The sequence below is a fragment of the Argopecten irradians genome, chromosome 12, assembly GCF_041381155.1.
Source record: "Argopecten irradians isolate NY chromosome 12, Ai_NY, whole genome shotgun sequence".
In the NCBI taxonomy this organism is placed as follows: Eukaryota; Metazoa; Mollusca; class Bivalvia; order Pectinida; family Pectinidae; genus Argopecten; species Argopecten irradians.
In genome coordinates, this window is record NC_091145.1 from 18,564,929 (window position 1) to 18,578,886 (window position 13,958).

Consider the following 13,958-nt stretch of genomic DNA (forward strand, 5'->3'; position numbering starts at 1 on the left):
TGGAATTTTTGTGAAACTTGTCCTGCTATTGTGGGTAAGTATATGACTGGTGTTATTGCTGGATTTTGATTGGCCGACACGTTTCTCAGAGGTATTCATCAACTGCGATATCAACCCCGGAATCGGCGGCGAAAAGCACGCAAGATTACTGGACTCAGTCCAGATACCTCTCGCGAGTCCAGTGACCAGCTGTGTCAAAAATAGATCGAAGGAAACGCCCTTTAGATGTGACGTCATAATCACTTTTGACGTCGATTCGTACCCAAATATAGCGTAACGGGAGTTTCCTAATTCAATAGTGTCGGATTAATCTATTGTGACGTCATTATAATATGGCGGAAGGCAGCAAGTTTACTGCGATCAACGGTGATCAACTGCAAACTTCAACTGAAAATATCATCCTGTTTATTGTAGAAAAGTCTTTTTGAAGAACCAGGTTAACATCATGTAAATGTCATATAATAAAACAGTTATCAACCTATTTTCAGGTGGATACGGTGAGTTATCAACCCTCGAAAATGATATAACCCTTGGCCTCCTCGATAATTATATAGAGTTTCAATATCTTTTGTTATATTGAATTTTCACCCTACACAAAAATTCTTATATAACACAAAATGTTTTACGTGAGCATGTAAAAGAAAGAAAAAATAAACTACATTGTACATAAAATGAAATATTTTTTGTCCTACATACATTTTTTTGTGTCATCTCTGTACCGCCGTATGATACTGTGCATTTCCCTTAATGTCGTGGTGACTAAAGACCACAAAGCAGAGGAGTTAAAATAACCGGAATAATGATCATATGAGGAAAATAGCAACACTTACCATACATGTCCATAACAACATACAGTGGACCCTCGATAATCCGGACACCTTCGTTCCCAGCCTCAGCTGTTCGGATTACGGATTTTCCGGACTGTTCTTAGTAAGTTAAATTGTCCTATACGAGTGACTCCCCTCGTTCGTGTAATCGATAATAGGTTTTTATGTACTAAAATAAATAATTCATTTGTTTTAACGGAATTATTTTATACATATATTAACGTTAAGAATAAGATTCTTTTTTAAAAGACGAAACCAAAAGCCACCGTCGATTGTGTACGATGTAGGCCTATAGCTACCACTCTTATTTGGTTTAAGGCCAATTTACAATACAGGTAACGGTAAGTAAGCTGGAATCCATTGCAATGAAACATCAAATTTATTTATACAATAGGAAACATGATAAGCACACATAAGGAGCTTAAGTGACTGTCGTCTCTGCTAGACCCCAGGGTATACACTGGACAACACTGGCCCAGATCGATGGTTAAATGTCTGATACACATTTCAATTGTTACCAAGAATCCATTGTCTCTCGCACAAGTAGATAAGTATATCAATACCTATATTACCAGTCTATGATTGAGTGTGCCATTACGAGAGGACGGCGTTAGTGGTCATCGGAAGTGTTTCTAGAGCAGAGCTCGTAACCCGGGAGAAATTTGTGTAAATATGGCGGATGGACTAGACTTGGTATCCCGAGACCCTAACGGAGTAAATGCACATCTTGGGGTAGGTTTACTTTCTTCTTTTTTGAAAACTTAAAAAAAATCGAATGTGCATGTAATTAAATTACAAGTTCTTCGGGTTTGTAACTTCTCACTTAGTTTGTTACCAGATGATATTCCTAAAATAAAAATTCAACTCATAGTAATATTGTTTTTAAAGGGCCACTACCTTTCCGGAGCAAAATTTATAGGTTTCTTAAAAACATTAATAACAAAAGAAGATATATATCGATGGCGTAAGATGAGGTTACAACACCAAACATATGCAAGATTTCCTGTCTAATGTACGATAACAGTGAAAATTCATTTCGCTGTTTTGCCGTCTGGCGCAGTGATAGTCAACTACCGCGCGGCATTTAGGACGACGGCGGGAAACATAAAACGACCCGCGTTATGAAAATTAACATTTTATTTATTCTAATTAAACAGTTCTGAAGGTGGTGATAAGTGTGCTAGTAAACGTATAGTTAATAACTTCAGCGACTCTACAAAATTATTGATCTCGTTTCACATTCCTATTTTAAAAATTAAAAGCCGTTTCGGAAAGGTAGTGGCCCTTTAAAGGGCCACTACCTTTCCGGAGCAAAATTTATAGGTTTCTTAAAAACATTAATAACAAAAGAAGATATATATCGATGGCGTAAGATGAGGTTACAACACCAAACATATGCAAGATTTCCTGTCTAATGTACGATAACAGTGAAAATTCATTTCGCTGTTTTGCCGTCTGGCGCAGTGATAGTCAACTACCGCGCGGCATTTAGGACGACGGCGGGAAACATAAAACGACCCGCGTTATGAAAATTAACATTTTATTTATTCTAATTAAACAGTTCTGAAGGTGGTGATAAGTGTGCTAGTAAACGTATAGTTAATAACTTCAGCGACTCTACAAAATTATTGATCTCGTTTCACATTCCTATTTTAAAAATTAAAAGCCGTTTCGGAAAGGTAGTGGCCCTTTAAATCAGATACTATCATCCTTTATATTCCATGGGTTACTTTCATTGTCGTCAAAACCACCCCTGGAATATACATGTATTTTTCAAATATTTCGTATGAGCTTTATATTACATTACTTAAATCTTTCAAAAGTTCACCCTCTATGGTATAGATTTGATATTCATATTATTCAAAATCAGTTCTTTGTCAGTTGTTGCAATAATTCGACTCCTTTGTAGTATTTTTTTTTATTGGATGTATCATAGAGATGCGAAATGTAAGCCTAACCAGAAATTAGGAGTCGGATTGTAATTCGATTGTGAACACTTCACGTCTTTTGACATACAACTTTCTCCATCTTACCAACATGTAATTATTATGCTACGTGTATTACTGACTATGTTTTTAAGACTGCGTTTATAAGAAAATCCATCAAGACCTGTGATCAAGACCGTTACCTAATTTGTGATATATGTAAATGCAAAATAACCACATTTGTCTTATTCTGAACTTTCCATTTATAGATAGCAGCATTCCGCAATGTTAATGATTTGATGAAAACGTGTGTAGCGGTGATTGATATCGTAAAAAAACTATGCAAATAATCACAGGCATCGTAGGTCATCAATGATTCTGTAACAATTTACTTATCAGTGGTCTACAAGACTTAATAATGTATATATGTAGAGGGGCTGTTTCACAAAAAGTATGTGCTTTTAGAAAACCAAATTTTTAAATTTTAAATTACCCATAGGAAAGAAATACTAAACATCCTGATTTTTCAAATCTTCAAAGGTGTAGGCCAAGGTGATCCAAACAGACTTTAACCTTTATATCGTCAAAAAGGGGGACAATTTTTCTTTTAAAAAGAAGTAGCTTTATAAAAATCGGACTACTTTTGGAAGTGATTTATCTGAACATAGAAAAGTTGCTTCAAGTATCAATGTTGTATTATATATAATTTCTACTTTTGAAGGATTTTTTTTATGATTGGTTTCCTTTATTTTTGCAGACACTCCTGTTCAACGATGTCCTTGGTGAGCCCGATGGTACCCACAGTATCGACTGTGTCTGGAAGCTGTCCTACACATGCTTCGAGTGCTGGAAGGGACTCTGCTACAAGCTCCTCACTCTCTTCTGTGGAATCTGTATTGCAGCGGAATGGGGCTGTGAGTTCGCCTACATTGCTTTCTACCACGTCTGGTTCATCACACCCTGCATGAAAGTTTTTGAACTCAATTGCGGACTCTGTCAGAAAATCTACGCTACTATTGTGAACTGTTGTATTTTGCCATGCTTCGAGGCACTTGGTGGCTGTTTCATTCATTTTAAAAGATGATCGGTTGAAAGTCCGACTTCCGGCGCCGAGTCTATCCAAAACCAATCAGGAACCTGAATTAATCCATGTAGTCATTCTTCACAATCTCACCAATTCTTCGTCAAATAGTAATTAATTTATAGCCTTGTTATCTTTATATTATAATATCCTATTTATACGATTACACATGAACACGTTTTTATCAAAAATAAATATGAACTGAAGAAATGTCTCTGTGTGGTTATTTCACACGCAAATATGTATATCTCCATCGGTATCTTCATGCAAGTATATATCAGAAAACATTATTATTTATTTATTTATTTATTTATTTATTTATTTATTTATTTATTTATTTATTTATTTATTTATTTATTTAGAGTTAACTCCCTTTGTATCATACTATGAATGTTAAAAGTCGTTTACAAAAAAAACACCGTTATCTTTAAAATCTTGACAACATGTGATCATTGATCGACTTTTTTATGCGTTTAAAACTACCTTTAAACATTAAAAAATAATAAAAATATAAACGGTATCTCTCTCAAAAATAAAATAACCTCCTCCTTCACTGGTAAATAACGTCTGCATTGCCTCCATATACTATCAAAAATAAGTAGACTTCATTTATTTTAGATCGAACAAACAAAGACATACCTCATATGACACTGTAATGGGGTGGACTATTACCCAATAAGGTCGTTATGGGGAATAGGAATACTATCTGTTTACATTTTGTATTCACATATTTCCTAGCATAGTGCTATTTCCTGTCTTTAATGCTTAGTACAACCCAATTTTCCAGAAGATTGTTACAAGGTGCTATACATCTCAAATCCGGCCTCATTCTTCCCTCACCCCTCACCTATATTTTTTGTGATAACTATAGCATACCGATATCACATTGCATCTTTTGATTTTTTTGTTCAAAATATTAATACATGTCTTCTAGGAAATCAATGGTCTTTTGTAACTAATTATTGTGACCAAGTTGATGGCCGGATGTGTGTATTTCAAAGGGTTCATATCGGGTTTGAGACTTAGAAGGCAAATGACTGATTCAAATAGTCTGTATTGTGTGTATTAACTGTAGGTACTCGTTTGCCGCAACACACATAACACATGGATCTGCATCATTAGACTCCATAATGACGTATGTCGATATCGCTTGGTGGATCTGAGAATTAGGTACAGGTAGTTTATATATTTAGACCCATCAGAGTGCTCATACACAATTTCTAGATGTTTTAAGGATAAATAGGTTAATTCCATAATATATAGAGTGTGTTTGCCATTTTTTATCTTGACCCCTAAAAATGGAAAACTGAATGACTAATGACGTCACTTTGGCGCATTCCTTTAAATGTTCAAATACAATGTAGATTTTTTCAACCTCTAACTTTGGGTTCAAATAAAAAATAGCATGTTTATTCAGAAATATGTAATAGAGAGAAACATTTAAAACATATAATTCTGAGTATCTTAGTTAAACACGTATATTAAAGAAGTTCACTGTAAGGTATGTAACCATCATCGCAAGGGTAGATAACTCTAGGATATTTTAATAAAGACACACGTAGAATTCTAGCTAAGGTCAGACGAACCAGAAGTTACAAAGGGTGTCTGTATAATATAAGTATAATAAAAACATGTGGTCCTACTATTGTTTGTATGAGCATATTTTACAACAGGAATTATTCGTTGAGGATAAAACTTAAATGTTTTATAGTTGTTATGACAAAAAATGTTGTTGTTATTACGAATATAAAACAGCGACCCTAGGTTTATCCGTCATTACAATTAATGATAGATGTAGTGATGCCACCACTAATATTTCTACCCTCGGAAAGGTTTTGATACAGTATGATGATCAGGCATCGGCGTATACAAAGGGATCTGAAGTTACCCGTTTCAATATGTTTGAACCTATCGTGGAATTCATGGATCATACTACTGAATTTATATTAGAATTCTGGTTGTCGGTCTCGCATGGACCTGAGAATTAGATATAGACCATAGTGTAGACACAACATTTAAAAACGTTTTAGGACTTAGATCTGATATTTACCTCTTATAATTCTGAGGTCCCTGTGTTCAGTCTATAAGATTACACTGTCATTAGGACAAAAAAGTTAACTCATCGATATTCATTTAAATGTTTTAAATACAATGTAACTTCGGTAAATCGAATTCGATTTGGAGAATATTTGGAATGCATATCGCATGTTATATAGCCTATATGATTGGAATGGGCCAAGGTATTCAAAAGATGATTAGGCTAATCACAGTTTAACAACAATTTCCAAATCAAGATAAAATGACCTCTGTTAAAGCTTTTTTGACAAAAGTCCATTTTTCTGTAGTTTTCTGTTCTTAACTACATGTCAACATTAGAAAAGATATAAGCACAAGTTTTCTAGCAAACGAGGAGAAATTTTCAATAATCATGTGATTAAGTAATCACCTGGTGAACAACCGGGCTCATGTGCAATAAAAGTTTACAAAAAGGGGAGATAATTTTGTTTAGTTCGTAAGACCGCCTCTTTCCAAATACGTACTGTATTGAAAATAGCATTGTTTGTTATATATATATATACATGCAACTTGTAATATCACCAGATTTAAATGTAATAGTTTCTCAGCTTTTATTGTTCTAATACTAGATTATCCCCCTTTGTTTTAAACTTCATTTCCAACAATAATAACATTGAGTCTTCTAGAAGTTGGTGTCCATTTTGCAATACATCCAATCACATACAATATCATTGTTATCTCGATAATCTTTCGTTGGTGATCCATTCATTTATTATTTAGCTTAAAGAATATTGTCTGACAAATGATTTTTTTTATAAAATTATTTATTTACACATATCTGACTTTCTGTACAATAAATATGTGTTTGGCACGTCGGTTGGTAATAGGAAGCGTTCAATGTTGGTTTTGATTTTATGACGTCATTGCAATTGCGTGCACAATTTGTTTTTAAAATCAGTCATTAAAAAATCTCTACAAACGTTCACGTGCTGTTTATAATGTCCAGCGTGAACTTATTACTGGTCATCGTAAAATCAACCGCCTCCTGTTGTGATTTTAGGGGGACGACTATCGCTTGAAATGGATGAACAGTCCTCCACACGCCTCCGTACAAGGTTGTATACAGCAGTTGATGACAAGAGTGTACAACTTCTGGCAGAGTCCGCAGTTGATCTCGCAAACCTTCATGCATGGGGTGATGAACCAGATGTGGTAGAAAGCAATGTAGGCGAACTCACAGCCCCATTCCGCTGCAATACAGAGTCCACAGAAGAGAGTGAGGAGCTTGTAGCAGAGCCCCTTCCAGCACTCGAAGCATGTGTAGGACAGCTTCCAGACACAGTCGATACTGTGGGTACCATCGGGCTCACCAAGGACATCGTTGAAAAGGAGTGTCTGTAAAATAAAAAAAAGATAAAAACATTATTATATACCAGGATGATATACCAAAAGAATTGCAAGCTAGAGGTCATAGGGGACTAAGAGGGATCACCTACCGATATCATGAAAATCATCACCTTAACCAAATGGAACTTCCGTTTGAGGCCATTTGGCATCGGGAATGGGACACAGGAACCTGGCGAGAACTTCTAACCAACAGCACATATATAATATAAATTTGTGCCTGGTCCCTGTTGGTTGGGATGCCGCTCAGGTACACTTAGCTGAAAGCATAAGTGTAACCAATGGAATCTCTATAGATTGGAGGGGGGGGGGGGGTTCATGAATGGACTATTGGTATGCTAAGTAACCAGTGGGTTCATGAGGGGTCAATTAGAAATCATCGTAACCAATGGAAACATAAGGTTGAGGTCATGTGGGACTGAACAGAAAACCATCTGTATCATCATGGGAGGTTTTCGATGATTTCTAAGTGGTTTACTTTGTCGTGGCATTTTGATGAGAGATGTTATACTTTATAGTATTACGTATGTTTAAATAATTTAATCAAATTGGTAGATTTCTTTGTAAACTAATACGATGATACTATAAGTTATCGACCACTGTGTCATTGATGTCCAGTTGTCCACATGTTCATTATTTAGCCATTCGGACTTGACATTGTCTGATGTTGGCGGTTATTACTATAGTTTCAACTGGTATTCAAACGATCGTTTTCTGAGATCATTTATGGTTCGAGGCTTCTCAGTTCTGTTAATTAATTTTATCGACAGAAGACAGTTGTACTAATGATATATTAATAACATCGACTTCAGTTTTAGGGTTTCTGAACTATACAGAGGATCAAAATAAATGAGAACATATTTTTTAGATTAACCTACTGAAAATGTTGGTAAGCTTTTAGCTTTATCAAAAAAGATTTCCACAGAATCCCAACTGAAACCCCTATTGATAAGTCTCCAGACTAGACTATATTTCACAAGTCATAGAAAATATAAAATTTTTAAAACAAAGTCAGATTCTGATTTGAAAGAACAAACAGGAAATTTTCTTTGAAATATTTATCGGATTATCCCATGAATTATCAATTTTACACTCTTTTACGCTGTCGGAGCAAAATGTATTTTGAATAAAGCATTTAGATTCCAATTTATAGAGAAATTAAAATGTTCTTTAAAGAAAAGCTTAGCGGATTTTCAATATGATATACATGTACTAATCTGTTACACGAAAAAAAATGGAACTAGTTATACAAGTGTTAAAAGTCGTATTTCAATATAAAAATGTACTTTAATAATGTATGTTTGTAATAACGGAAGTAAAAAGTGAAATAAAAAACAAAAACTTACCCCTAAATGGCTGTTGAGGGAGTTGGGATCCCTAGCAACTAAATCAACGGCGTCGTCAGACATGGTGCTTTGCTCCGTGTGTGTCTATCGGGTGACTGTCTCAGAATGACCAAACGATTGTCCAGTACTGACCACACAGTAGTCGCCCTTAACAACATCTAAACTTATACTTTAGTAACTAAAGCAGATTAGTGACCGTATACCGACTCGCCTTCTGTGGGACACGTTACGGCATGTTGGCTATTTGTAAACACTATTTGGGGAATTAATATTTTATTGGTAAATAAAACTGTCGGGAAATTATTACATACCTATGTTACATAATGATACACCCTGTGTGACATTGTCGGGTAATTAATGCTTTATTAATTATTCACTAATTAGATCAGGGACATATTAGGTGACCAGGTTCGACCCAAGATTGTATATAAACATACCTTGAGCAAAATAGGCATTTAAAGAGCGACTTACCGTTGTCACTTAACCGACATTAAAACTCTTCATCAAAGTCTGAGTGGTGCGGGCCAACAGCAGTTTGTCCGTTTTGCTTTTTTTATTTTGTTTATTTGTTTGTTTGTTTTGTTTTTTTTTTTTTTTTTTTTTTTTATCAAGGAGTACATATTGCCAGAAACTGACATTGCTGATAATGCTAAACCTATTCTCTATTTGAGAACAATCGATCTGCAAATACATAGACTTTAGCTTCTTGCGTTCAGCATTTTCATATAATTCACATGTATAACATAATTATGATCTACAGGATGATAAGACATAAAATTAGCAAGTAGATTATAAACGATTTGAATATTCAGTCAAATGTTCCAACGATAGGAAGTTGTGTAAAATTTTTGGTACAATATCAAACTTCGTTTTGTTTATTTTTGCAAAATATAGATAAAGTCTGATATACATTTTTTCAACAATCGTCAACCGAAATATTGTTATAATCATGTCTGGAATTTCCCAAGAATGCATATACACGTACTACGTTTGACAAACGTTACAAGGGAGACAACCCCAGCTTACTCAGCAATTTTGGGAAATATCATGCTGTAAGAAACGACATAGACTGGGATCGTGTAATCTGAATATAGGGGGCAAAGAATTAATATAATTAATTTTATTCATAAAAAGTTAAGAGCGTATTATAATAAAGTCCTAGCTGCAAATGATTATGATACCGCTCTTTGATAGATAAGGGCTTCAATCGATGAGTGAGTCACATGCATGTGCATAACATGTGTAAGTTAAAGTTGTATTGCTGCTAATTTCACTGTAACGATATGTAACTTAAACATTTGATATTTAAACATTGACAAGTAACTTGATGATTTAGCTCCCCAAAAGCATATGTCGGCCTATAAGAGAGCCGAAATCTATGAATCATATATTCCTGGTTTTGAATAAAGCGCCTTCAATCACTGTCATGTTCAGTGACTTCGGGTTTTGTCGGATTCGTAATCGTATCACGAATCTTTATTTCATTTAGCAAATAGGCTAAAAAGCCTTTGTGCAAAACAAATACAGACATGACAATGGTAAACAGACTTTTCTGGAAAAAGGATGTACACTATATATATATATATATATATATATATATATATATATAAATCAAAAAAAAAAAAAAAAAAAATCAGCGAAAGGATGCACATAACAAATATATCAATTATCAAATAATATTGAATTTCTAACTTCATTAGCCTTGTGAACAAAGATAGCTAAATTTTTAACAATGCTACTATTTTCTGAAGTCAAGAGATCTTTAAATTTAGTCATGTTAGGCCTCAACCAAAATTTCTTTTTTAACAGTTTTGATCTAATATCTACATAAATAGGACATTCCAAGATAAAATGATATTCATCTTCAATTTTTGCACAATTAAAACAATATCTCAAATCGACTGGAATTGGATTAGGCTTGTGCCACCGACCTGTTTCTATGTACAATCTATGTGATGATGTTCTAATCTTCGTTAGAGCTTTTCTATATTTTTCAATATTTACAGTATCGAGATAACTCTTATATCCAAATTCATTTGTAAACAATAAATTACATCTTGCCCTTGGCGAATCTACCAGCTCACTATGCCAGTTTTGTATAAAAATATCTTTAACTCTAGTTTGTAATAACTCTAAAAATACCTTTTCGTTTCCAACTTGTTGTTCTAACCAAACATAATCGTATCACGTGACTGACGTTCGACACGACCTGCACGTGGTGAGCCAGGTAACTAGCGTAAGCACATATGTGTTTGTTTACGTTTTATGCTAGTATATGTCCCCAGATTGAGTATTTGAAACATCCAATTTACACATTACCGTAAAATGTTGTGTGTATCAAATATTGTAATGTGCGAGCATTATTTTCTTTGTAGATAGAGTCTGATGAGGTCGACCACATATTTTCTCTTTGTTTCACAACTCTCGTTTTACTTCGAGATTGTCGCGACGATGTTCGGAAGAGTTCGGAATGATTCGGCATCTTTCGAGCCTATTTTTCACGTGTACAAGTTAAAAAGATTTTTTACTTTTATGATTAAAGATACTTCCAGTGCTGCAACTTTATAAAAAGTGGTAAAATTAGAAAGTTTAAACATCAGACAGACGGAGAAAAATATGTATAACATTTAAACAGTTTTCACTATGACAAAAAGAGCGAAAGTTATAGATCATACAACTTTAAACTAACACAAGCAAATAATATGAAATATTTCATGATCAGTTTGAAGCGTTTTCCTCTCCAAAATAACTTCGAAGGGACTGAAATGATACTTCCAATGTTGCATGTATCGATACACAACTGCGCTAGCGGCAAGGGTATTTAGTCTGATTCGAGGAAGAGAATTGCACTAAATACGTATACCCTTGACTAGCGATGTTGATCGATACAGATAATTGGTATTGTATTCTTTGTTAATATGTATTTACAGACGAATATAATACCTATATGCTGTTAAATCATTGAATCCTACTACACTTCTGCCATTCACGAGGAGGTTAAAGTGTTCAGTAAATGAAGTGAGATATAATACGCGTTTCTTTTGAGACAAGGCCGATTTGATCATTCTTTTTTTCATATGTATGGAAAGAATACGCATTGTATTATCGTGAAAAGCTTTCCATAGACAAAATGATTTTTTTTATATCAGGTTGTCATAAGACAATGCTAAATGGAACGTGTACCTTTTTGTAAGAAAATGTTATAATTACATGCATTTTTGTTTGCAGTACTATTTACCGTTATTTGATTTACAATTGCATGTAATTAAAAACCTCATGTTATCAATTTTAACAAAATTATAAATTGTTGATGCTGATCAACCAGACTTACTTCCCTTCGTTTAAACCCATCAGTACTGGCGGCGGTAATCGAAAAGTCCTTCACCTCTGGGTCGCGAGTTCGAATCCTATGTGTGACCCTGCCTGAGGATGTAAAACTAAGCAAACAAACAAAGGGAAGTAACTCTGATAGATCAGAGTGATTTTTCTTCAATTCGAAATCGTTAGAAATATTTCACACGTTATAATGGCGAAGTAGCAATACATCCATCTCCTATATCTAAAAAGTGATAAAAAGGAATCTTAATTAAAAGTCGGTGTGAAATAGAAGTTTTATACTTCACAGCATGTGGATTAATTGCATACTAAAATGATATATGGTAGGGTTGAATACTCCTGTGGGAATTACTCATCAAAGCCTTATATGAGGGCAACATGTCCAAATATGAGGAATGATGTGCAAATCTGGTAGAAGAACCTGAAAAGAAAGAAGGCATTTCATTGGTAACAAGGAGAATAGAACTGGAATACCTTTCCGAAAGTTGCAAAAATATGACAGAAGACTAGAGTGATTACTGAAAACTGACTAGCTGTGTTCAAATAAAGGAGGACCGTCTGTAAATCATATCCTCCAGTTTGTAATATTAACGAGGGAATCATTTTCACTACCATTTATTTATGTTTGTTTATTTGTTTGGTTAATTACCGTCCTATTAACAGCTATGGTTATGTAAGGACGGCCTCCCTTTGTGCGGTATGTTGCGTGTATGTTGTGCGAGGTGCGTGTTTTGGGAGGCTGCGGTATATTCATGTTGTGTCTTCTTGTATAGTGGAACTGTTGCCCTTTTTATAGTGCTATATCACTGAAGCATGTCGCCGAAGACACCGAGCAACACACCCCACCCGGTCACATTATACTGACAACGGGCGAACCAGTCGTCCTACTCACTGTATGCTGAGCGCTAAGCAACAGCAGAAACTACCATTTTTATAGACTTTGGTGTGTCTCGGCCAGGTGACAGAACCCAGTGCCTTCCTCACAGGGGCGAACGCTCAACGCCAACACAAGGCCAAAAGTGAGTGACGCTCCACAAGGCCAGTGAGGCCAGGCCAAAAGTGAGGCGGTGCCAAGGGAGGCATTAGGAAAGATAAAGTCAGTTAGGAAGAAGAGAAAAGATAAGATCCTAAATTTAGTCGCCTTTTACGATCATGCAATAGGGGCAGCAGGTACAATTCTAACGCCCTACCTGCAGGGCCAATTTATTAATATAATACACTATTTAATAAAACAAGCATTTTCAAATGGCCTTGAAACTATCTTTTTTTATTATTTGTATGCTTTGATGTTCATTGAACTGAAACTAGGCCTACTGTAAATTATTAATGCTTATATCATAATAGAGACATCCGTGAAATTTCACACCTATACACATTTCGGAACAAGGACAAAAGTCTTTAGACAAATTCGATATATCAGCTGCATATTTTATGTGCGTTTTTCATTGATAGAATTTTCGTTCATTTGGTTTTCCTGAATTCTTGACATGGTTATACCACAGGGATCTGAGATATCAATATAGACCCACCAGAGTGCCCATGGACCATTTTAGACGTATTAGGGGTCTAGATCAAAAATCCGTAAAAAGCATAGTACTATAACATTTGTTTAAGTGTATAGTACTATGTAGAATAGGATTTATCATATGACGTCTAAAAATGTTCTATGGGCACTCGGTGGGTCCATACGTTGATTTGTGACAGAGTGAAAGTATTTAAATCTTTCACTTAATTTTTGAAAATTTCAGTTTTAAAAAAACATATTTATTTTATTTTAAGTTTCCCGTGTGTACCGGCCTTTAGGTTGACCGTAAGCTATTTGCCAAGCGCTACACAAAGTCAAATTCTTAATGACTTTTGGCTTTACAGTTACGTACATATAATAAACAAATGAGGTACATCAAATATAAGCTAAGACAACCAGACAGAAATACTTAGTATATAACTTACATATTACAATATCCAAATACCTTTGTAGTAATCATATTAATTAATTAAAAGCCATACATTCAATGTTCCCTAA

The 13,958-nt window shown here is 34.7% G+C and overlaps 2 protein-coding genes across 2 annotated transcripts; one reads left to right on the forward strand and one right to left on the reverse strand.

The window, feature by feature from the left end:
* Positions 1-1,425: 1,425 nt before the first annotated feature.
* LOC138336269 (caveolin-1-like) lies at positions 1,426-4,033 on the forward strand. Its single transcript, XM_069285684.1, has 2 exons — positions 1,426-1,559; positions 3,510-4,033. Exons 1-2 carry the CDS (start codon positions 1,500-1,502, stop codon positions 3,834-3,836), a joined length of 387 nt encoding a protein of 128 aa, XP_069141785.1. The 5' UTR covers positions 1,426-1,499; the 3' UTR covers positions 3,837-4,033.
* A 2,413-nt stretch (positions 4,034-6,446) lies between these two features.
* On the reverse strand, positions 6,447-8,750 carry LOC138336825 (caveolin-1-like). Its single transcript, XM_069286415.1, has 2 exons — positions 8,600-8,750; positions 6,447-7,244 (listed from the first exon to the last, which is right to left on the reverse strand). Exons 1-2 carry the CDS (start codon positions 8,660-8,662, stop codon positions 6,918-6,920), a joined length of 390 nt encoding a protein of 129 aa, XP_069142516.1. The 5' UTR covers positions 8,663-8,750; the 3' UTR covers positions 6,447-6,917.
* Between the last annotated feature and the right edge of the window lie 5,208 nt (positions 8,751-13,958).